The following is a 25,200-nucleotide window of genomic DNA, read 5'->3' on the forward strand; positions in this document are numbered from 1 at the left end:
TATGGATTGTTGGTGGAGTTGTGAATTGATTCAATCATTCTGGAGAGCAATTTAGAACTAGGCCCACAGGGCTTTGATCCAAAAGTGTCCCAATGAAATCACAAAAGATAGGAAAATGTCTGTGGCAGTCCTAGCAAGAAACTAGTAATTAAGTGGATGCCCATCAATTGGGGAATGGCTGAATCAAATGGGGAATGAATGGGGGACACTGAATATGTGTGAAAGTAATGAAATGTTGCTGTTCTATAAAAAATGAACAGGTTGATTTTAAAAAAGCCTGAAAAAATGTATGTTTTCTTGAGGGTAGGAAATGTAATTTTGCCTTTCTTTGCATCCTCAACCCTTGGCAGTGTCTGGCCCAAAGGCAGTACTTAGTAAAAGCTTGTTGGTCACTGGGTGCCCGACTTCAGTTCCGTAGAAGGCAGAATATTCTAACCATCAGAACTGTCCAAAGAAAAAAGAGCTGCCCTTTCAGGTAACAAACTCTGCAACTGCAGAAGTATTAAAGCAGGAGATGAATGACTTCAGAACCTTGTGCAGAGACTTGGACTTTCAGCAGTCCACTGTCAGCTCCCCTGATGGAGGGAGGGAAGAAGGGAAGAAGGATACATAGGTAATAGACGGAGACAGAACTGGTGGGTTCATTTGTCCTTGTGTCATATGGTTTGATTTTTTTTTTTACAATTTTAAATACAGAATATAAATTAATTTTACATTTAAAAAATAAAAGAAAAGCCAAAAAAAATATAATCACCAACTTTACAAACTGAAGGAAGCGGGTTTCTGAGTAAGAGAAAGCTGCAGAACGTGGGATAGATGGGAAGGCAAGCCTGCCCCTCCCTTCAGTCATCTCCACTCAGTCCTTCCCCCAGGAGGCCCCGGGAGCAGGTCTTGGGAGAGATTGGGGGGAGGGGGAGGCTTCCTCCAAGACTCAGCAGCCTCTGGGAACTGCAGATGAGGTCACATGGGGCATTTCTGTCTCCCAAGAGGCCCTTCTGTAGGTGCCCCCAAGGAGGACCAAAATGCTCAGGGACGGGTTTTTAAGAGTTGGATGGAACCTCAGAAGTAATGTAGTCCAAGTCTCTCATTTTACAGATGGGGAAACTGAGACCTAGGGAGGGACTGGAATGAGGCCGGAGTGGGGGTGGACTAGGGGATCTTCTCACACTCCACACCTGCTCTCCTCCCTCCTTCGCTCCCACTCCTGCCCCTCGGGCTCACCCGAGTCAGGGCTGGAGGTGTTCCATCGAGGTTGGGGCCGACCATGATGTAGGAGGAGGAGGGCAGAGAAATGGAAGGAGGGAGTGGTGAGAGACAGGATTGGGCCCCGCTTCCCTCTACAGCCCCCCCACAGTGCCAGGAGCAGGGGGTGAACCTCCTGTCAGCACCACAGGCCACAGGCTGCTCTCCCGTGGCAAAACCCGCTTCGGAAGAAACCAGTTTCCAAATTATGTGCATAAAAAGTGAAATAATCAAGCAGGGGATGGGCAGGAGGGAACAGGGACCGCAGGGTCCAGCTCCGTGCTCCGTGGGTGGAGCCCATGGGAAGAAGGTTCCTGCGGGCAGCCCCGCCAGTCCAGGGCCGGGGACACTCAGGCTCTGGGCTGCCATGCGAACAGGCCAATACTATGAGTCCTAGGGCAAAATCCGGCTTGTTGGGCCAACGCTTGGAGTCCTCCGGGTCCACAGTCCCATCTCTCACCCCAGCAGGGCCTTCCGGAAGAAGCAGCCCTTCTAGCCAAAGGCCTTCTCCACTGCCAGTGGGAAGGATGGCGGCGGGGGCTTCTGGGAGACCCAGGAGCTGCTGGGTGCAGAAGGCCAGGGTGCCGCTGAGCTGGGGGGAACGGGAGATCCGCTGCAAGGCCGTGGGGCAGGGGAAGCACCATTTGTCATCCGCGTCGGCCATCGAGACGGACAGACAAGAAGAACAATATTCTCACTCCAAGAACCCCATGGGGGCAATACGAGAAATACATTAAATAACCCTAGAAGCAAACAAAGAATGTGGTGGTCAGAGAGCCCCTCTGGAACAGACCCCAATCCTGGTCTCCCAAAGGACTCTGGGAAGGAAGCCGAGTTCTCTGGGTCAGGGATCCTTCCACTGAACCTTGAAGCCAAATACAAAATTTACTATTATACTTCTCCCTACATGAATTGGCCTGGGCCTCAGTTTCCCCATCTGTACAATGGGGAAGGGGAGAGTCAGACAAGGAAGTTTCATTAGCTCTGAGCCTGAGATTGGCTTGGTGGGACAGAACCCAGGGTCAGTGATGGGGGGGAGGTCATGGTTACCAAGGGATAAGGGCTGGGAAGGAGAGTAGTGACTGATCCGTCCCTCTTTCTCACATTATAGAATACTGAGGCTCCAGAGGACAAGTGTCTAGCCCAAGGTCACACAGGGAGTTAGCAGCAGAACTGGATTGGAACCTTCTTCACCTCTGGCTCCAAACCTACCGCTCCTTCCACTATGTCATCTCCTTTGGCTCATTTCCTACCCAGGAATTATCCTCAGAAAGAGTCAGGGGATCCCCTAAGGACCGGGCGGGAGGGGTTTCCTGCTCCTCATCTTTTCCTGTTACCTGCCCATCATGCTCTCTCTGGCGGGTGCCCCTATGCTCCGAGACTCTCCTTCAGAGCTGTCTTGTCGTGGGTGTGCTTGAACTTTCGGTGCTTCCCCTTGGGCGGCCGTCGGATGCGTACCCTCCTCACTGTCACTTTGTTCGGGGTGGACCCACCTGTTCAGAAGGACGGAGAAAAAGCCTGTCATCTCACTGGTGTCAAGGGAGTAAAAAGTCTCAACCCCAGACCATAAATGGCACAGGAAAGTACGCCCTAAGTGACAAGAACTTCTGGGAAAACTGGCTATCAATTTGGCAGAAATTAGGGTTAGACCAACACCCTACACCACAACAAACTCAAAAGGGGAACATCACCTGAATTTTAAAGATACCTTCCATAGCTGCATTTGGAAGTTATTTTTTTTTAAAGTAAGCATGGGAGAGATGATTATAAAAGATAAACTGGGTATTTTTGATTATGTGTCTTTGAAAATAAAATGAATAAAATGATACCACTGAGTAAATGAATAAAATGATACAACTAGCATGAATAAAATGGGTACAACTAGCCTAAGAAAGGAAAAAGGTGATCACAGAAATACTTGCATAAAGTGACTACTTTTGCTATACAAGATATATATGCAATTATTAGAAATATGCAAGTAAAAAAAGTCATTCCCCAATAGATAAATAGTCCAATGATATGAAGAAATAATTCAAAAAGAATTGCAATCTACGTGTATAACCTATATTGGATTGCTTGATGTCTTGCAGAGGGAGAGGAAAATTTGGAAAGCAAGGTTTTGCAAAGTGAATGTTGAAAGCTATCTGCATGTATTTGAAAAAAATACTATTAAAATTTTTTTAAAAAGGAATTGTAATCTATTAACAACTATCTGAAAGAATACTTCAAATCACTAATAATAGTAAGACAAATACAAATTAGAACTCTTAGTTTCCATCTTGAACCTTAGTACTCTGGCAAAGCTGATAAAAATGAGGAACAAGGAATTTTGGAATGACTATGAAAAGCCAGAAATTCCACTCTATCTTTATTGGTGGAATTGAGATTTGTTCTAACCAATTTGAAGAAAGCGTCCAAGATATTCATACTCATGGGGCAGCTAGGTGGTGCAATGGTTGGGGCATCAGCCATTGAAGTCAAGAGGACCTGAGTTCAAGGTATATATCCCAAAGAGGCCAGTGACAAGAAGAAAGGCTCTAAAACCAAAATATTTAGAACACCCCCTTTTGTGGTAGCAAAGAATTGGAAATAAAAGATATCTATTGATGGGAGCTGGCCAAACAAATGGTAACATGGTTTTTGCTTTTGTAATCAAGGTTGCTATCGGAGAGGGGAGAATACTCAGAATGTAGGTGATGTAAAAATAAATGTTATCAAATTTATTTTAAGAAATCTCAGAATATCTGACAAACCCACACAGCATACACAAAATGTGGGGTCTTTGTAGGTCTCATGGTGGGGCCCTGGTGAAGAGAGGGCAGGAGAAATGGTCTGTTCAGCTCCTTTCTTCATTTAATTCAACTCAACAAGCACTTATTAAACACCTATAGAGTCCTCTGCCAGGAGACAGGGCTACACAAGTGAAAAACCCACAGTCCCTGACCTCAAAGAGCTTTCTATTGAGGAAAAGAAAATATAAAACACAAAAAATTCACAGGTCAACCAGTCCCACATTTCCTAAGATCTGTGATCCAGAGCTGCACCTAAGGGGTCTCTTCATTCTAGAGATGAAGCTGGAGAGGGCTCAAGATCACCCGGGAAGGTAATCAGGCAGTTGGGATTTGGATCCACATCCTCCACTATCTCATTTCGATTTTTTCCCTCCTGAGACATTCACACTTACATGATGCTTTTCATTTTTATTCATTTGACCCTAACCCACAATTTGTGGCCATTGAATCACTTTTCAGTCATGTCTGACTCTTCGTGACCCCATTTGGGATTTTCTTGGCCAAGGTACTGCCATTTCCTTCTCTAGCTCATTTTTACAGATAAGGAAATTGGCCCACGCAGCTAGGAAATGTCTGAGTTAGATTTGAACTCATAACTATGAGTCTTCCTTTATCCATCCTATCCGCCAAAACGGAGTATTAGAATCCTCTCCTACCGATAAAGAGACCCGTCACAATTCATGTTGGAAGCAGATCGATAGGATAAAGAATGTTAAATTTGGGAGGGACCTTAGAGATCCCCTCATTCTTTCATTTCAAACTGAGGACCAAAGATACGGTGGGGTTCATTTTAGGACTCCTGACCCCACCATCCCAGCTCTCTCTCTCCATGTAATAAATGCATAATAAATAAACTAAACTCCAAATTCTGCAGATAACATCCATCGTGGCACCTGAGAGCAGAACCAAGCAGAAGGGCTTTGCCTGTGGTCCAGGGAGATGCGATGAAGTTCTGGATCTGAAGGCAGGAAGCTCTGACTTTGAACCTAGCCTTAGACATTGAATAGCTGTGTGACCATAGGCAAGTCGGTACAGTTGCTTGGGGACCAAATGAAATCATCCTTGCAAACCTCAAAGTGCTTTAGAAATGTTAGTCGCCATGATGTTGATGACGGATTCTGACATGTCTACAAGGATCCAGGCCCGTGGCATTCACCCCGATCTCTGGCATCCCAGGGAAAGAGCCCCGTACCTTTGTTTCCCTGGATGCTCGAGGGGCTCCGGGGCAAGGACCGGGGGGCTGCTATGGTCTCGCACTTGCAGGCCAAATGGTCCTCCAAGGTCACCGTCACCTTCTTAAAGGTCGGCTTCTTCCGCACAATTTCTATCTTCCTGACCTGCAGGAGATGGACGGAAATAAGAACAGAGCAGAGACCCATGTTGACCCCTTCCTCTGTCGGAAGTTCAACGTCCTCCCTTCTCTTTGTTTTTTCCATCCAACAGGGCTGCCCAGCAGCCCCAGCCCAACCCCTCCCCCCCAAGGAAGAGCAAAAGGCATTTCCATTTCTGGAACGGAGACGGGCTGAAATGCAGATGGTGAGCATCCTCACTCTGGTGATCCCTAAAACGCCAGCCAAGCTCAGAGGGGTGGACTGTGGGGGTGAGGGAGGGGGCAGGTGGCTGTCTGTGAGGAAGTGGGGGGGGGGGGCTCGCCCGTCAGGGGCTGGGTCAGCTGTCAAGTGTCTGTTTCCAGATGGCTGGAGGGGAAATCCATCAGGGAGAGGGGACGGTTGTCCCAGGAAACACTCCAGCTGGTGAGGACCTCCCGTTGAGTGAGGGTGATGGGGGGGTTCGACAGGACAGAGGGACCTGGGCTTGGGGGCATGGATGCTTCGTGGGTCATTAACACCCAAGGGAAGTGAAACAGTGGCCAGCGGACATCAAGGAGGGAGTGGGAGAAGCTACAATTCCCAGCCTCCTTCAAAGCTGCAGGGAACAGCAGAGCACACAGAAGGTTCTCAATAAATCCTTACGCAACGGATCCATGGATGGATAATGTTGGAATTTACAACACACTTAATGTACATTTGATCTCAGTGAGATGAGGATTTCCTTGTTCCTTGTCCTTCTTAGAAGAATAATCATAATAGCTAATATAATTCGAATAATATAAATCATATAATTAATGTGCTAATATATAATATTAATATGTTAGACATTATGTTATGTGTTAACATAGTATATTAATGCATAATATAATCAATCTGTCACATATATAATATTAATATTATATTAACACATATTATACATTAATGTGTTATAACACATTATAACATTCTGAGCTATTATTAATATCACATAGCGACATATTGATTACCTGATGGATTACATTGATATTATATTACATTAGCGCATTACGCCAGGTATGACACTATTACCACACATTCTGTGGGCACTCGTGCCCGCGCCCACCTGCACGTGTCTGAGCTGCACCTGCGTGGCGCGGCACTGCACGTTGCGGTTGTTGCAGCAGCCCGAGCACCTCTGCACCTCCACGCAGGGCGGCCACACCAGGAAGTTGGCGTTGGTGCGGTCGATGAGGCGCCGGGAGATCTCGAACACCTCCGTCCGCGTCTTGCACTCGGCGATCATGGCGGGCTCGGCCACGGTCACGGCCGCTGGGGAAGAGGGCCGGGTGAGACGGAGTGCTCCGGGGCCCAGCCCGTGGGGAAGCTGCCGCCCCGGCCCCAGCGAGTGGGTTCTCACCGCCCCGAAGCGCTGCCCTCGGCCCCCCGCGGCTCGGACCTGGGGCTGCCAGCCCCTTCCTCACCCACAGAGCGAGGAACGCTGACCATCCCCCGCTGGTAGGCACAGGGCTCCCCAGCCTCCTTACCCACACTCCTCCTTCCGCGAGACAGGCTGACCCGCTCACTGGGGAAACGCGCCTGAGTCAGGTTCAGGTCCAGTTCGGCCACATCCTCCTCTGCAAGGAAAGACAAGATCAGCACGGCCGGCGACGGGCGGTGGGCTTGGGGGGCTTGAGAACCGAGGGCCTCCGTTTCACCACAGCCGGTACCATAAGGTACAAGAGAGGGCACGGGCTGGCTACCCACGTGACTCTGGGCTGGGTCTCAGTTTCCTCATCCATCAAATGGGAGGCTTGCACCAGAGGGTCTCCGGCCAGGATATTCTACCCAAGATGCCCTACCTCATCCCTAATGGGATTGTGGGGAGGGAGGGAGGGGTGGAGGCAGCAGTTACAGGGTTGGTAAAGTCAAGCCTTCTTCCCCTGGGGCTGCCAACCCCACCCTCTGTCAGGGAGTCACATTTTTGGCCAGAACCCATAAAAATGGAGTTAAAAATAGACCTTCCCCTCTGCTACTGTAAGTGAAACCTCCGGTCCCCCAGGCCAGGCGGGTGCAAGGACCCTGAGCATTCACTAGCTGCCAGTGCCCCCATCTCCCCCTGCTTTCCCACAGGAAGTGCTGAATGGAGAAATTCCCAGAATCCCCAGGGGGAAGCTGAACTTGGGCGGAGGGGGAGGAAGGGCAGTGCTCTTGGTCCTGGGCACTGGTTATGGAGAATTCTCCCAGCAGAAGGCCATCCCAGGGATGTCCGGACCTGGAGTCGGCTGGCCGGGCACTGGGTATTGGGGGATCAGTGCTTTTGTCCCCCAGAGAGAGGAAAGGTCCTAGCATAAATGTGGACTGAATGTGAATCATTCTATTCTACCGGGGAGGCTAGAAAGTAAAAGGATCAATGGGTTACATCTTCTCCAAAGCCTTGGGAGTAACAAAACACCGTCCGTGCAACAGTTCCCATGAAATGACCGCTTCAGGGACCACTGTCCCCATTTTACAGATGGAGAGTTTAAGGCTCAGAGAGAAGCTCCTTACTCTAGGTGTCTGGGTTCTAAACCTCCTGCCTTTCTAAGACTGGGAGGAGAGGGATTTCCCCAAGCTGGGTCACTGGCCCTACCAAGACAGGCTAAAGCCATCCAAGAGGATGGTGGCTGGAGGTGGGGAGTCGGGGGCTTCACAAGCAGAATTTCAATGCCGGCCTCCAGGCCTTTGACGGGTAAGCTCTCATTCTTAGAATCCTGAAGGATTCTGGGAGTTTCTACCACCTTTTAAGACTTGAGCATCATCTACAAGAAGCTTTTCCTGAGCCACAAAGCTTCCCCCCCCCCCCCATGCCATCTGACCCAGCCTTCTTCAAGGACATGGGAGACCACATGTTACTGAATGTCACACAGGGAGGAAGCATCAGAGCCAGTCCTGACTCCAAGGTCAGCTCTATATACATGGGGCTTCTCCCCACCCCGTACCCCTAGAATGGAAATGCCCGGAGGACAGGAAATGTCTCACTTGGGGTCTCTGTAGCCCCAGAACCCGGCCTGGTCTCATTAAATTTTTGTTGGTTGATTAATAATAATATTCAATATCATATTTTCTATATATATGTATATATATTCAATAATAATATTTGCTACCATTGCACATAGTGTTTATCGTGTACAAAGCACATAGTAAGTGCTTTATGATCATGATTTCATTTGGTCCTCCCAACAATGCTGTGTTATTATCCCCATTTTTCAGATGATCAACATCAAGGGGAATTAAAAAAAGCAATCTCAGACATGAACCACTTAGTTCTCAGAGAAGGGAGCTGTGGATAAATTGTCAGAACGGGGACCCCCCTGCACACTCCCCTGCAGGTGATCTGGGTTCCAATGCCAGCCTTAGGACTCAGTGTTTGATGGCGACAGACAGGTGACCTGTCTTTTCTGAGCCTTGCTTTCAGCCCCTATAAAAGTACAGATAAATCCTCTGATCCCGGGCTTCCTGGCCCACTCCTACACCTTCCCAGCTCTCCCTGGGGCCTGCCTTTGGCCATGGGGGGGCCCTGCTCAGGGTCCAGCTAAGTAGGTCCCTTAAGGCCAAGATTACAGCTCCTGCTCCAGCTGCTCACTCAGGGGTTTAAAAATGTCCTGCTAGATGCTTCTCTCTCCTCCCAATTCGTCCCATGACACAGTGTGTCTGTCTGTCTATCTCCATCCTCCCTCTTGCTGAATTTCCCTGGGGCTTGGGAGAGAGGGAAAGAGACGGATAGAGGGGAGGATTAGGCGGAAAATAAACAGCCCCTCAAATTTGCCACCGAGACGCTGCTCTCCGGACACCCCCCGGCCTCCACCCTATTCCACCATCCAGCTTTCAGCCGTGGGCGGACTGTGGGAAGGCCGGGAGGCACTTGGGAGGTGGAGGAGGTCTTGATGGCCGAGGGATGGCTAAATTTGGAAGCGGCCCCATTGTGTGGCTGTGGGCCGCAAGGGCACGGGGCTGAGGGGGAGGTGGAGGAGACCGCCGCTGGGTGGGGAGACCCTGTCTCCTTTCAACAGGGCAAACAATAGGTGAGCACAGCTGGTGCCCCCTCCCGCTCTCCCCCCCTCCCCACCAAGAGCGGGCCAGTTTGAAAGGGAGCGAGAATGCCTTTGAGAGGACGCCAGTGGGCCGCCTGGTAGAGGGAACAAAGGGAGGAAATTCTGTTCCTCCATAGATAGTGTCTCGGTAAAAATCACAAAACTACAAACAGACAAAACCCTAGAGAGAAGGAGAGCTGGGGGGGGGTTGGGGGGAGGGAGAAGCTGTTGGGGGGGGTAGGGGTTAGAAGGGAATGGAATTTGCCCTGAAGACCGAGTTTATAAATACATTCCTGACCCAGCCCGCCGGCCCTGGCACGTGTGTGCCAGGGAGCACGTGCCTGAAATCTGGGCTCCGGCTGGGGCAGGGTTGCCCTCAGGCTCAGCCAGGTGTCCCCAAGGGACCTCGGCGCGGGCTAGTGGCCAGCTGAGCCAGGGAGACTCTCCTACCTAGAGAGGCCATCCCCGCCCCCCTCACTTCCACTCGCTTCCAAATCCACCCGGACCAGAGTCAGAGCTCAGAGACATCACCTTGTCTAAGGTCCTCATCGTTTTTAAACAGGAAGCAATGGAGATTACTTGCCCAGGGTCACGGGGGAGTAGTTACGGCAGCTTTCTCCCCAAGCCCCCCATCATTCTGGGCACATCCTTTGCCCACTGTACAGCCTGGGACTTGTCCGGGTCACACAAGTAGTAACTACAGCAGCTTTCTCCCCAAGAACTCTCTAACTCTGGGTGCAAGCTTTGCCCACTGGGCTCCAAGACCAGCTTCTCTTCTGCCTCCCTGTTCCTGGGCCTCGGTCCAGTTCTTACATCAAGGTAGGTTTTTCTCTCGTTACCCACGAGCCCACCCGGCCCAGCTGAGGACATGCCTGGGTCCCTGGGAGGGACTCTGAAGTATGGAGATCCTAGGTTTAGCGCTACAAGAAATACTGGGGCTAAGATAGTCTTCCTCCCGTTACAGATGTGGCTTGGGAGGGAAAATCAGGCGGATTCTAAATGATGGACCTTGGCTTCTGGCCCCAGTGGGGGGTGTTGGGGGAGGGGAAAGGGTGGGATGTTCGGGCAGACTGGATTTACCTACGGAGTCTATCCGCAGCAGGTGCTGGAGGTCGCTGATGGATCGGAGCGAGGGGTGGCTGAGCAGCTCATAGATCTCCTCGGGAATGGGGTCCCCCTGCCAGGCAAAGACAAACAGGAAGGTGTGAGCTTGGAAAGGGTGGGGGGAGGAATGAGACATAACAGTCCGGCACCAGGAGGACTGGGAAGTGCCAGCGGGGGCGGGGAGAGGGGGGAACAAGGGAAGGCAAAGGCAAGGACAGACATACACCCAAAAGGGAAACCATGATGCCGAAGGCCGGGTCTGCATTCACTGGCTAAGGCACTTATTTCCTTGACCTCAATTTACTCAATTATAAAATGAGGGGGCTGGCCTAGATGCCAGTTCTAGAGCCATTATGGTCCTAGACCGCTTTCGAGGGAGCCCAATTTGACACACAATTTTTAAGGAAATTTGATTTAATTTTTTTTGTTTTCTTTATTTTTTAAATTTATTTTTATTACATACACATACATGCAGCACACATATACACATATATATTACAACACACATTTTCTAGTTCTAGACAGGTTTGTCCCCAGGAGCTCCCACGGGAGCTCTCCAATCTGCTGGGGAACGGGTGCTCCATCTTTGTTGCCCACCAGACACTGTCCACCGAGATGAGCTGGCCAGCGGTTCCCTGAGCTCCCTCTGTATCCATCCCCTTGGGCCTGGGACGCTCTAGCTCTTCCTCGCCCCTGGGTAGCACCCCAAATCCTTATCTTTCAGGTTAGAAAACAGACCCACTCAGATCACAATATCAGATCTGACCTCACGGCATCCAGCCCATTTTACAGATGAGGAAACTATCTGTGTTGGCTCCCCGTGGAGCCTCTGCTGTTTCTAGGATTATACATTTAGAGCTGAAGCTCTAAAATTTCCAGATAAGAAAACTGAGGTCATATAAGCAGCAAGTGGCAGAGGGGAATTTGAATCCAGCCTTCCTACCTTAAATCTCTTCATTTTCCATTAAAGTTCAAAGCATCCCATATTTTTGACTGCCCCTGAGCAGGGTGTTTTGCGTGTAGTAGGAGCTTAATAAATGCTTATCACTGAAAATGCAGACAGAAGCCTCTTGCATGAGGGCAGTTCTTTTCCAGGTACCCCCAAGGCCTGAAATCCGCCCTTCTCCCGGTGTCCAGCCAAGACTATTTTCAGAGTCCTGTTCTGGCCTCTCCCCCGAAGCACATGAAACCGAATAAGGGGGTGAACCATTCCCCACCCATGGCCCAGTTTCTCCCAGGGAAGCCATCCATCCTACAATATCATATCGCAAGCATCCGAAGGGCCCTATGACATCATGGGCCATCCCGGGCCATCCCAGGGATTCAGGTTTCACTGCCCACAGCAGGTTGGGGGCAGCCCCAGCACCCCCCACGGGGGAGGGGGGAAAAAAGGAGGGCTTGGGGAACAAGAGCAGTCTCCAAGGAGAAGAAAAGGAGGCCAGAGGAATGAATAGATCCGCAGCCCTCACGGAAGGGAAAGGCCTCTCTTTCTGCTCTTACACTCACTTTTACACACTAACCCATACTCTCACATACTCACACTCTTACACACTCATTCACACACACTGACACTCTTACACACTGACACACACTTTTACACACTCACTAACACATTCACATATACACACCATACACACTGACACTCACACTCTTACACACTCACTCAGACTCTTACACACTCCCTCACACCTTTACACACTCGCTCTTACACACAGACACTCTGACACTCACACTGACACACATTCACATACACACACCATGCACACTGACACACTCACTGTCTTACACACACACTGACCCTCTTACACACTCACACCTTTACACACTCACTGACACACCATACTCACAGACTTATTCACACACACCATGCACCCCACCCACAGCACACTGCAGCCATTCTGCCTCAGACTGGAAGGTCTCCTGGAAGCTCTGTCAGGGACTTTAGGGCGATTAGGCAGGGAGGAAGGAGCCCCAGAAAAGCGATGTGCCGCGGTGAGGAAGCCTCCGGGCAGGACTCAGTCCCAGCTCCGCTGGCTCCAGGGCCACAGGTGGAAGTCCCTCCTGATGATCCCCTCCTCCCTGGGTAACAGCTAATCCCGCCTTTTACCAAGAGCTGTGCATGGAACGCCCATGAGGAAGTGGGCAGTGAGGAAGTGGGTAGATTGGGCATTCTGGAAAAAGAGACGGAGGGTCAGAAGGGTGACGTGGCCAGCCCGCAGTGAGCAGCTGGCAAGAAGACATTCCCCTCCCTGGGGGGCGAGCCCTGAGCCCCATCGAGTGGCGGATTAGCAAGTGCTTGCCCAAGACAGCAGGACCCAGGACTCCGCTCATCTTATTCTGCTAAGGAGGAGACGGACCCAGGGAAGGGACTAGTCCAAGATCACGCGACCAGGGGCTCCCGCTACGAGCAGGCGGAGGCTTTCCGGTCTGTCTTCCAGCCCCCGGCAGCCCGGGGCAGGCCTGCGAAGGGCAGACACAGAGTAAATGTTGACTGACTCCGCTTTGGTTCCTGGTGTTTGGTTAAGGCTGGAGGAGGGTGGGGCGCGGGGGGAGGAGCTGTTTTCCCATAACTTGGTTCTAGAAATATAGGCTGGGGTGGGGGTGGGGAAGGGAACTGGGCCAAGGGCAGAACTCCGGGTCTCCAGAGGCAGGAACTCAGTCCTCCAAGGTTCAGCAGACCTCGGCTTCTCAGCTGAGCCCTGAACCAGTGAGTGAGGGGGAAGGGGCAGAGGAGAAGAGCAGGGGATGCTGGGAGTGTCACCTTCCACTCAGTCCCCTGGACAGCTACCTGGCCGCAGCAGTGGGGCGTAGGGGCAGGGACGGCTGGTGGGTGGTACGGCGGCCCGGTGGGGCTTCAAGGAGTGAGGAGAGGGGCCAGAGAGCTGCAGGAGTGGCCAGTGAGGGTATAACCGCCCCCCCCCCCCCCCCCCCCCCCCCGGGGCCCGAGGCAGAATGTGCCAGAGGCCTCTGGGCTGGACACCCCACTCAATATGCCCTGGGTATTAGAGGATGTACAAAGGTACAACCTTTCTAGGTTAAACTAGGGGCCCTGTCCTCCTCCTGCAAGACTCCCTCCTAGCTCCTCCATAATAATCTATGGACACCTTATCTCCCTCCTTAGACTACTCTGAACCCCCTAATAAATATGCGTCAACACATGGGTCTGTGAAGTCCTTTCCAATTTGGATGTTGTACAATGTTAATATCTTGTGCTCTAAGCCCCCTCCCAGCTCTACCATTTCTGGTTCTAAGCCCCCTCCCAGCTCTGACATCCCCTGTTCTAAGCCCCCTCCCAGCTCTACCATTCCTGGTTCTAAGCTCCCTCCCAGCTCTGACATCCCTTGTTCTAAGCCCCCTCCCACCTCTACCATTCTCTAAAGATATTCCTCATTCTAAATTCTAACAGAATTTAGGCCCTCCACCAAAGAACCCCTGAATCCCCCAAGAATGATCACTCCTCCCTCCAAATTTTGCTCCTCCTCCTAAGTCTCACTCCCGGAGAACTTTACACATACCATCCCATTTAATCCTCAAAACACTAGGAGGCAAGACCATTGGGGCTTGGGTAAGGAGGTACAAACTAGCACAGCTGGGGAAAAACTGAGCCAATCAAAGCAGCCATGCTGATCAGCGATGGGGCCAGTCAGTGAGTGGTCAATGTACTTTGCGCTTAGTCAACAAAGGGAGACCCAATCTCCCTCCCCCCACAAAGAGGTAGAAGGGGGAAGGAGAAAAGAAAAAGTAGAAGGTATAGACTTCCTCAATTATATTACCCATATTTCATATCAAACTCACTGGCCCCCATGGAGACAGACACACGTATTGGTTAATGGATAACCCCAGTTGGAGTTCCCAAGACGGTCAATGGTCAACATTGTGCCATGGTGGCCAAAGAAGCCCACTGGATCTTAGGTTCTGACGAGAGGAAGGAGGAAGGTCCCGAACGAGGGTGTTGAGTGTCCTGCTGATCCCTGCCCCGGCCAGACCACATGTGGAGGGCTGGACCGAGTTCTGCAGCCCACCGTTTAGGAAGGATGTTGACGCACTGGCCTCCGGGATGAGGAAGAGAGTCATAAGACTGCCATTGAAGGATCAGTTGAGGGAAGTGGGAAAGTTTTAGCCCAAAGAAGGGAAGGATGTAAGACTCTAAAAGTCTGCTTGGCCCCAGAGTATGGAGCAAGAAACAACAGGTGGAACTTAGAGGGAGAAAGGATTAAGCTCCCAGGAAGGATGAACTCCTCAGCCTTGGGAGTTGTACTATAGTCGACTGGGCTACTGCCGGCGGCAATCAAGCGAAGGTCAGGCAACCTGGTATAAAGTACGGGCTGCAGAGACAAACAGGTTCAACACCGAGTGGCCCATCTTGCCCTCCAAATGTTCTCCCAGCTCTGAGCTTCAATGGCCACCTAAGGATAACCAGGGCTTCCAGCCAGAGGCGGCACTCGGTCACCAGGCTGAGGGAACTGCCAGGCCCTTCTGGACTGTGGAAGAGGAAAGACAGTGGCCTGCCCCGTGGGGAAGGCAGATGATCACAAACTTGGACTGGAGGCCCTCTAGCCCAATCCTCTCCCCGCTACCCACCCACCCAGTGAACTCTCAGGCCCTCAAGCCACAAATTCTGGATGAAACGGTATCATCCACCCTATCACAAAAATGTGACAAATACAGACCTAATCTTACAGATGGGGAAACTGAGGCACAGGATGACTTCCCTAAGACCACCAGGACCTCTGATTCCAAACACTGCTCTCCTTCTACAGCCCCACGATGCTTGAAGCTCCAGGGCAGAGCTCTGGGGAGCAGGGACCAGCTTGCTTGCCCGACTCGGGAGGGGGAAGACGGCAGGAGCCCAGGTTTCCCGAGAGCAGGTGGTGATTTGACTAACACTGTTAGCACAGCTGGGCCGAAGAGCACCTCCCTCTCCAGAAAGGGAGAGGGGTGTCACTTGGGGCCGGGCCCAAAGACTGCCAATCCCTGATGTTATCACACGGCTCTACCTGATCCCAGGCTTGGGGTAGTGGCCAGGAGAGGGGCAGGGGTGGGGCAGGCGGGCAGGCAGGTACATAGGCAGGTACCTGAGGCTAAGCCAGACATATGGGCCAAGCTAAACAGCTCCCTCCTCCCTGTAAGCCAAAGGAGAGAGGCCGCATGGATCAGGGCAGGGTAATTACCTCGCTCAGAAGAGAAGCCGCCCCATCAAAGAGGCCTGATCCCCCACCCACCTGCCGGGCACCCGGTGCCAAAGCCACACACACTGTGGCTGCCTCTACCCCCGCCCCTCCAGCACCTGAGCTGGGCGGGGCCGTCCGTGGCTCTCCCCCATCCCTGCTTGTCACATCAAGTCACCAAGGCCACCGCCTCCTGGGAGAGAAAGGGGAAATCCCTCATCTCCCTCCAAAAATGGCTCAGGACTGCTTTGCCCTCATACTTTCTCCCCTCTCCCTAATAAAGGGTGGGGGAGAGGGGTGACATTACCCCCATTAGACTGTAAGGTCCCTGAGGAGAGGGACTGTATTTGTTTCCTCATCTCTTTGCATGTGAAGTATTCCAGAGACTGTTCTGGGCCCAAACAGATACAAAAATAAACTTGCATGCACACAGAAGGTGCTTAATAAATGCTCGATGAAAGCCCCAAAGGCAGCCTTGTCTTCCTTCCTTCCCAGCCTTAGATGGTGAAGTATTCCAAAGGCATGCAAAAATAAACTTGCATGTACACAGAAGGTGCTTAATAAGTGCTTGATGAAAGCCCCAAAGGCAGCCTTCCCTTCCTTCCATCCCAGCCTTAGATGGTGAAGTATTCCAAAGGCATACAAAAATAAACTTGCATGCATAAAGTGCTTGCTGAAAGCTCCAAAGGCAGCCTTCCCTTCCTTCCTTCCCAGCCTTAAATTCCATATAATCTCAGACAGAAGCTGGGGACAGCCCCTATTCACTCTGGGGTGGGATGGAGTAGGAGGTCAGTCCAGTAAAATACCTTTTGCTTCTCTGAGCCTTCCCCACCACTCCCCCACCCCATGAAAGGAGAAGATAATCTCCAAGGTGGAAACCAGCTCTACCATTTTAGTATTCCCAGGTATTTCTACCCAAGATCCCTAGGACTGGGCAATCCCTTCCTAATCTTCTCACCCCCTTACCAGGCTCCCCGTTCTCATCTCCCTGTTACTGCCTCGCCAAAGCCTGGTCACTGCCTCCTCTGCCCACTTTTACAAGACTCCAAACTCTGCAGCTGCTGCTCCATCAGATCTTATAAAGCCATTTCCCATGCCCTGCCAGGTGCCAGGAGGAGGACTGAAGCAAAACCATACCTCCTCCTCCCTGCTGGGAGAGGTGGTGGACTACAGTTGCAGAATGGGATATACACTGCCAGTCACTGGGAGTTTTCTTTGCAAGGCTTCCATAGTCAAGTGAGAGTCGGGTCTAGTCACTGGGAGGTAATTGCTTTTAAAAGTTACAATAAAACATTTAAAAAGAAAGAAGATACAAATGTTTCTTCCTTCAGGGTGGAGGGAGGCTGGACCCAACCATGAGCACTTCACCTGGCTGCCTCCATTCTCCGAGCTGGTGGGTTCTCAGTCCAATCAGCTCCCTCCCCCACTGGAGTTACAGCATAGCCCTCTTCCTGCTGGGAAGTTCAATGTATCAAACTCTCCAAAGAGACCTTTAAACGTCACTTGTTTCCTCTCTTTCTCCCCACTGTTTGAAAGGGTCTAATCTGTGTTCCTCCTTCTCTGTATGTTGGGGGAAGGGCCATGCTCTCTTCTCTGCAAAGTTCTGGGGAACCAATTCTAACCAGGGATAGGGTGATGTTCCCCTCTTCCCATCTCAGGGCAGCCCAGTCAAGACAAACATAACCAGGTAGTGCAGTGGATAGAGCACCAGCCCTGAAGTCAGGAGGACCTGAGCTCAAATCTGGCCTCAGACACTTCTAGCTATGTGACCCTGGGCAAGTCACTTAATCCCAACTGCCTCAGCAAAAAAAGAAAAACATAACCCATGGGGACTAGATGCCCCAAAGACCTCCTCCAATTCTCCATGTCACTGCCTGACAATCAAGCAAATCAAGGAAAGACTAATCAATGCAAATTTAAGCTTCACAAATAGAAATATCCCATCCAGTCCCCAGCCCTTGGGCCCAGACAGCTGTATCTGGAATATTGTGATCAGTTCTGGGTGCCCAATTTGGGGGATGGGAGATAGGAAGGGGTTAGTAATGACTGTGACCTATCAGAATCCATTGGAAGGATGAAGGCTATTTTGTCTGAATAAGGAACACTTGGAGGCTGGCCTCAAGTATCTGATGAATGGCCATATGAGAAAGAGATTAGCTTTGTTCTGCTGGGCCCAGAAGAAGCCCAAGGGTGGTTGGGGGATGCTCTGGAGGCAGGTCAGGAAAAGCTTGTCAGAAATCTGAGCCGTCCACTGGAAGGCTGGGATGCCTCCAGAGCTAAAGGCATCCTCCTCCCTGGAGAGCCTCAAGCTTCTGCTAAAGGATGTGGTAAGAGGCCTGCTTCTGGGCTGTGGGAGGCCTGCGAGGTCCCTAGCAGCTCGGAGTTTGTGACCCAAAAGGGTGCTAATCGCAAGTCACATGAGGGCTGTAGTCATTCTCCAGAGCTGGCATCAGCTGATGGCCACACACACACACACACACACACACACACACACACACACACACAAACTTCCTTCCCCTGTTTCTTCTACCTGTTTCTTCCCAGACTGGCCCCAGGATGGTTCTGAAACTATCTTACGGAGAAAGATGTCACTCCTTTTATAACTCTTTTTTTTTCCTTTTATAACTCTTTTTTTTCCCCTTTTATAACTGTTTAATCCAAGCCCAAGTTCATGGCTTGCCACTGGTGTGTACGTGCAATCGTGGGTCTCAATTTCTCCATCAGGAGTTGCTATGATGCTGCCATGAGTAAGACAAGCCCTAGAGTACCACTAGAGTGGGGGAGCCGTATCAGGACAGAATAATTCTGTCCCAGGGTTAGTATGGGCTAAATAGCTCCCACCAGAAAAAGGTGGCAGAAACTGTAAAAAGGCCCTCTCAGATTATGGAGCTGCCCTCCAGACTTCCCCCCTCAGACGGAGATGAGCTCATTTTAAAAATAAAAAGCAGAAGCAGGAGCAAAGGCAGGCAAGCTATGCAGCAGGCTCACAGGAGCTCTGAGACATCTCTGCTCATGCTCCTTCTAGGGAAGGAAACTACGCCAGACAAATCACAGAAAGTCAGCACTCTGAGACGCTTGGGGACATCCCTTAATTTAGGGAAGTGGCCAGGGAGGGGTGGGGTAGGTAGGAAGTGATATATCCAAGGTCACACTATTCGAAGGAGTATAATATGGCCTCAGGACCCCCCAGCAAGGGAGAGTAGCTTGTTAGAGAGCTGGCTGCCTTGGATCTGGCAGATCTGGCCCCATTTTGGCTCTGGCAGCCTGGGATAAAAGGCAGCATGTTAACTAAGACCTGAACTAGCCTGTAGAGGCCATTTGGGCCAGATCCCTCATTTGACAGGTAAGGAAACAGGTTAGGTACTTGCTTCTTTTTTCATTAGGGAAGTGAACCCAGGCCCTGACTGACTCCTAGACTTACCCAGCTCCTACACTGTCATCCCCAGGCTGAGTCGGAGGGCTCCTGACCCCAAGATATTTCTAGAGGCTTCTTTCTCATCTCCTCGCAGTAATAATTACTTCCGCAATTACAGTTAGGAACCATCAGTTCAACACCAACATCCCTCCTGACTGAGTCCATCTGGCTCCGCCATTATGCCTCTTCAGCCCCATTTGCTAAAAAGGAGACCTGGTCACAGGGCTGGGAATGGGAGTCTGGGGTCCCCAAACTGCCAAAGCCAGGGCTCAAGTTTTCCGAGGCAGGGACCGTGTGGGGGTGAGGGATGAGGAGGAGGAAGGAGAGAAGCTGCAGAAGGACCCTCCCGTCCTTGTGGAAAGCAGGGCAGACTGATGGAGTGATGGAGAGCTGGAAGCTCAGGGTTGCGGGCGCTGGCGCCCACACATCCTCCGTGTCAGGTCGCCCCGGACGGGACCCACCTGTTGGTGGGTCGCGAGGCTGGCGCTGCCGCCAACGCAACCGCAGCCCCCGCCCCCCGCCCGAGACTGCGGGGTGGAAGAGGTGGGGCCTTCCGCCGGCTGCGGGGCCGCGCCGATCTGGGGCACGCGGCACGGCAGCGGCGGGGGTGCGGGGCTGGGGGGCACGGCGGTGTGCGTGCGTGCCCATCTGCTCGCGTTGCCAGGCCCAGGAGCGTGCGTGCTTGGCATGCGTGGGGTGAGTGATTGTGTCTGGGGCCGCCAGTCCCCAGGGCGCCTTGGCACCGGTGGCAGCGGCAGCTGGCCCCTTCCGACGGCTAGCTTCGGGTCGGGCCGGGCCGGGTTGGGGAATGGGGGTGGGAAAAAGGGGGAACCTCCAACTGCCGCCCCGCCCCCCACCCCCGGCCCCGGTGCTGCCCCAGGGTGGGGCTCTGCTAGGAACTGGGAGAACAAAAGGAGACCGAGGCGGCGGCTACTCCGAGGTCCGAACGAGGTGGGCTGACGGCGGCGCGGCCTTCCCTTCCCACCCCCGCGGCCCGGCCTCCCCGCCCCGCCCCCGCGGCCCGCGCCCCCTCTCCAGCCCGCCGCGCAGCCAGCCGCCCCCTCCCCCGTGCCGCAGGAGCGCGCTGCACCAGCGCGGGCTTCTGCGGGAGCTGGAGGCCCGGGAGTCGGCAGTGCCTGCCTCGCCCGCCTCCCGAGCCCTCCCGCTCCCCTCCTCGGTACCTCGCGCCCGCCCCGCCCCTTTCCCACCTGGATTCCCGACACAACGGCCAACTCACTACTGCGTGAAGCGGAAAAAAAAAGTGATCCGACCTGATTTGTTTTCTCAGCCGACGTTTCTGAGGCCCGCCTCCCCTGCGGCTAAACATTGGCAGCAGCCGGCGCGCGCTCCCCACCCCGGGCCCTGACCCGGCGGGCTGGCGGGGGCGCGAGGCGCAGGTACGAGCCGGGCCTCCGACGCACGCACGCCCGCCTCTGCCCGAGGAGAGGGGGGGAAATGTCTGAAGAGGGGAGCTTTAAGATAGCCGCGCCCCCTCCCCCACCGCTGACCTCTTCCCCCGCCGCTGTCCCCCTCCCCCCTTACCCCAGCTCGCCAGCCTTCTGGATCTCGCCATCTCCCGCCTCCCCGAGCGGTGCCTCGGTGCATGCGGGAGGACAAGTCGCGGCTCCGAGCGCCACCGCTCGAACCGCACCTCCTCCCCACCTACCTTACCGGGGCGGGGCTTGGACTGCGCCCCACTCCCGTTCCCACAGCCCGGCGGGCGCCCACCTCTGCCTGGGCTCCCGAGTCTTAGCGAACCGGACAGTGACCCTTCTAAACCCCATGTTCCCCCCACCACCAAAGGGTGCAGGTAGGGTACATAACGGAGAACAGCTGCAGTCAAAATATTCCCCCCTCCCCGCCTGCTGGAAGGGTTTAGGGTAATAGGAAGGACTGAGCCTTCGATCCCCCTCCCCCCCAGCTAGAAAAAGGACTTGTTTATTTTTTTTCTGACCTGTTGTTGCTGGGGGATGGGGGGTGGAGGGGGCGCCGCGAGGAAGGGAGGAGAGGCGAGATGCAACTCGGATGACCGCCCCAACTTCGGATCCGAGAGCCGATATTAACCCTCCGCAAACCAGCACGTCTCTACCTGCTTCCCACCCCACCCCCAGTCTGGCCGGTTTCCCCTCGGTGTCCCCGAATCCTTGCCCTGTTTGGCTGGGGCACCGTAAGGGTGGGAAGTTCACCGGCTTCGGGAAAGGAGGGGGCGAAGGGTGGGGGTGAGGGCTGGAAATAAATAAAAAATCAATAAGCCCTTTCGGGCCGTTGCCACTCACCTCGGTGCTGACCAGAGGCAGGTAGCAGAGAGATAAGAGCAGCGCCCAGCAATTCATCCCGAAGCCGCCGGCCCCGCGGGGCTCCGGACACAGGGGCGGAGGGCGCCTCCGTGCCTGCTTCCAGGCCAGGGTGTGCGTGCTGGCGCTCGGCCCGGTTCGCCTTGATTCCCACCGGCTCAGGCGCTCGGGCTCTTTCCGCTGGTGCCGCCGCCGCCCCCGGCACCACTCAGCCGCATGGCCCCCGGGGCGCCGTCGCCCCTCGCCCGGCTCCTGGCGAGCCTGGGGCCGCTCTGGCCCCGTCCTTCTGCAGCCGCTGGCGCCGGCGCTCGGGGCGGCCTGGGGGCGCTACCCGGGCGGATCCCGAGCCGGAGCGCGCATCCACCGTCCCCGGGGTGTGGGTGGGGAGAGAGCGGGGGGCTGTTTGGGATAGGCCGCGGGGCAAGGGGCTCCGGACCCCTCCGGGGGAAAAAAGGGCACCCCTGTTGGCGCTCCCCAAGACGGGCGAGAGAGGGCGAATCCCCTCTCCCCCAGGCTTAGATTAATCGCAGTATTTGGGGTGGGGGGACGTGAAAAAAAATCTCACAGAATGTGGTCGAAGAAGGGGGAAATCAGCGAGCCGGAGCCCCCCGGAAACTTTTCCAAAGTTGGGTGGCCAGTTCCTTTCCTTTGCACCCCCCTGCGCCTTCGGGCTGGGCTGGGGCGGCACTTGGAGCCGGGGAGAAAAGCCCCGTTTTGCAGCCCGGGGAGGGGTCGGAGGGGCCGCCGGCCCGGGCGCCGGGTGGGGGTGGGGGGTCCTGAGGCTCGCCTCGCCGTGCCTCTGCCCGGGCGCCCCTCGGGCGGACACAGGTGGACCCGACGTCCGCGCGCTGCTCTTCGTCCAGGAGGCTCCGACAAGCGCCGAGCTGGGCTGGGCTGCGGCGGCCCCCGGCTAAGCTTCGCCCCTGCAAGTCGGGCTGGGTTTTGTATTTTTTTTTTTATTTTGCCAGGAAAAATCTTTTAGAATGGCAAATCAACGTGGTCCTGCAGCTTTTCGGGAGACCGCGGCTGCTGGCGTGAAGGGGATCCCCCCCCGCAGGGAGCCGGGAGAGGAGAGCTGGCCGGAGCTGAGCTGGGCTGGGCTGGGCTGGGCTGGGCCCGGGAGCTTGGCGGGGCCGAGAGCCCAGGCTGGCGGGAGGAGAAGTTGCCACCCTTTCAGCTGCTCCGGCTTTTAAAGGAGACGGCAGAGTGTGCGAGAGGTGGGTGGAGACAGCCTTCCTCAGCTGGCCCGAAGTCAGCAGGAGAAGCCAAGGAGGAGGCAGGCAGGGACTGGGAAGGGGGTGGGAAGGAGGGAGGATGGGAGGGAGGGAAAGAAGATGGGAAGTAAGGAGGGAGGAAGAGAAGATGGGGGGGAGGGAAGAGGAAAGGAAGATGGGAGGAGAGTCTTGAAGCAGGTGGGGGAGGGAGCAGTGGACAGGCTCTCGTGCTTGAGGAGGAAGAGGACCCTGGGGTCTCAGTGGTCTGGAGAAGCTGAAGAAGAGCCTTTGCCCCCAGCAACACCTGCTTCTAAAACTGAGTGAAGGTGGGATGGGGAGAATGTAGACCCCTCGCTCAGATTCTCCACTTCTCCCCCTGCCTTAGGGGCCAGAGGACAAGCTGCTTTTGCTTGGCTCGACCCTCTCCCAACCTCTTCCCCACAAAAAGAGTGAACCCGAATGGCCTTGGCCAGGTCCCTTCTTGGACCCTTCTGGGGACCTCAGTTTCTCATCTAAAAAATGGGGGTTATGGTTACTATTTACATCTTCCACCAAAGGAGAGATACTGTGAGGCATTATAATATATGCACAGTTGGGCAAAACAGGCCTTTCCACAAACCAAAAAACAGCTACTTGGTGAGCAAGACCTTGGATTCAGAGGAAACCCACAGGTTCCTCTTGGGCATAATATTATTTTAGTCATCAAGCACCCTATGTGGTAGGTAATGCAAACATGCCTCTCTTTTATCCAAGGAGCTGGCCTTGATTCTCTGCCCCCCCCCCTTCCCCAGACCCACCAATCAAATGCCCTGCTCACTTCCTCCTTTCAACATTTTTTTTCTTGCTTTGATTTTGTATCATGAACATAACAGCAAACACAGACATTCCCGTATGAAGAGCAGAACAAGAAAAAAGATTGTGTATGAAAGTGAACAAGAAAAAAGATTGTATGTGAAAGAGTGAATAAGAAAAAAATTGTGTATGAAAGAGTGAACAAGAAAAAGATTGTGTATCAAAAGGAACAAGAAAAAAGATTGTATATGAAAGAGTGAACAAAAAAATTGTGTATGAAAGTGAACAAGAAAAAAGATTGTACATGAGAGTGAACAAGAAAAAAGATTGTGTATGAAAGAGTGAACAAAAAAATTGTGTATGAAAGTGAACAAGAAAAAAATTGTGTATGAAAGAGTGAACAAAAAAATTGTGTGTGAGAGTGAACAAGAAAAAAGATTGTGTATGAAAAAGTGAACAAAAAAATGTGTATGAAAGTGAACAAGAAAAAAGATTGTATATGAGAGTGAACAAGAAAAAAGATTGTGTATGAAAGAGTGAACAAAAAAATTGTGTATGAAAGTGAACAAGAAAAAAGATTGTGTATGAAAGAGTGAACAAAAAAATGTGTATGAAAGTGAACAAGAAAAAAGATTGTATATGAGAGTGAACAAGAAAAAAGATTGTGTATGAAAGAGTGAACTTGTGTGACATTAATTTGGGTTTCTGTAACCACTTTGCCACAGTTATGCCCACCCACATACCCACACCAGCCACATTCGCCCTTCTCACAATGACCCTAACCCTCTGCCTCATTCCTGTGGTCTCTGCCATCTCTTCTGAAGCCACAGGGTTTCCAACCGGTTCTCCCTCGGGACATGAGGGCACCATGTCTTGCCTGCAGCTGGGGGGCTGTCTTGTATTTGCTGTTGACACACACTCAGGTGAATTGCTGACAAGCTCCCCTCTGGATCCACTCCAAAGCCCTTCCGGGTTGCCCAGCTCTTCCATGCTCTTGAGCTTAACCGACTTCCCGAATTTCTTCTGGATTCATGGAGGTCTGGCCCCCAGGTACAGAGAATGGCCGGCCCTCTGCATGGTCTTTGACTTCTCATCCCTCATTCCTTGTCCTCTCCTTTCTAACGGGTATAATTGGGCTGGGGAGGAGTGGGGAATCCAAGTGGAATTTTGATCCCACTCTTGGTGATCCCTGTACAATGTCAGTGACTTGAGGAAGGAAGAAAAGGTGGGAACTGGGGAGAGACTCGATCCAGTCTCTTGATGCTTTTTGGACAAATGGTCTCAAGGGTGACTTCTGAGGTCTCTTGCTAGGTCCAGGTTGGGGTTCGTAAGTCACTTATTCTCTCTGACCTCAGTTTCCCCACCTGCACCATACGACACTTGGCCAAATGACCTCGGATGTCTCTTCTGGCTCGAAATCTCAGATTCCGACAGAACATTCGATTCTGTCACTCTAACGTCAACATTCGAGTTTCAATGCATTAAACCTGGATTGGCCCCAAACTAATGACCTAATTGCCAAGCTAGTCACCAGTTTTCACCTTCTCTGCCAAGAACCCTCTCTGCTCTTGGTTAGTCATAGAGCTTAGGATTCATAGCTGGAAGCTTAAAGGTCATTGAGTCCAGAACCCTCATTTGACAGATGAGTAAACTGAGTCACAGAGAGGGGAACTGACAGCCGCGGCACAAGGTTGGATGGACCTCGGAGGTTATCTAAGTCAAACCATTTTACAGATAAGAAAACAGGCCTGCAAAGGGGAAGGAAGTTGCCTGTGGTCTCACACACACACACCCAGTAGGAGACCAGATACAAGCTTCAA

General features: G+C 52.8%; 1 protein-coding gene across 2 annotated transcripts; it reads right to left on the bottom strand.

Moving 5' to 3' along the window:
* Nucleotides 1–633: 633 nt before the first annotated feature.
* On the bottom strand, nt 634–22,622 carry PDGFB (platelet derived growth factor subunit B). Of its 2 annotated transcripts, none has more exons than XM_051962007.1 (7): nt 21,357–22,622; nt 10,474–10,570; nt 6,868–6,957; nt 6,447–6,652; nt 5,227–5,371; nt 2,580–2,735; nt 634–1,985 (listed from the first exon to the last, which is right to left on the bottom strand). In XM_051962007.1, exons 1-6 carry the CDS (start codon nt 21,411–21,413, stop codon nt 2,611–2,613), a joined length of 720 nt encoding a protein of 239 aa, XP_051817967.1. In that variant the 5' UTR covers nt 21,414–22,622; the 3' UTR covers nt 634–1,985; nt 2,580–2,610. The 2 variants fall into 2 exon arrangements, with proteins under 2 accessions (XP_051817967.1, XP_051817966.1); XM_051962006.1 differs by lacking the exon at nt 21,357–22,622 and adding an exon at nt 20,623–21,337.
* Nucleotides 22,623–25,200: the final 2,578 nt, after the last annotated feature.

Source organism: Antechinus flavipes, chromosome 5 (assembly GCF_016432865.1).
Source record: "Antechinus flavipes isolate AdamAnt ecotype Samford, QLD, Australia chromosome 5, AdamAnt_v2, whole genome shotgun sequence".
Classification (NCBI taxonomy): domain Eukaryota; kingdom Metazoa; phylum Chordata; class Mammalia; order Dasyuromorphia; family Dasyuridae; genus Antechinus; species Antechinus flavipes.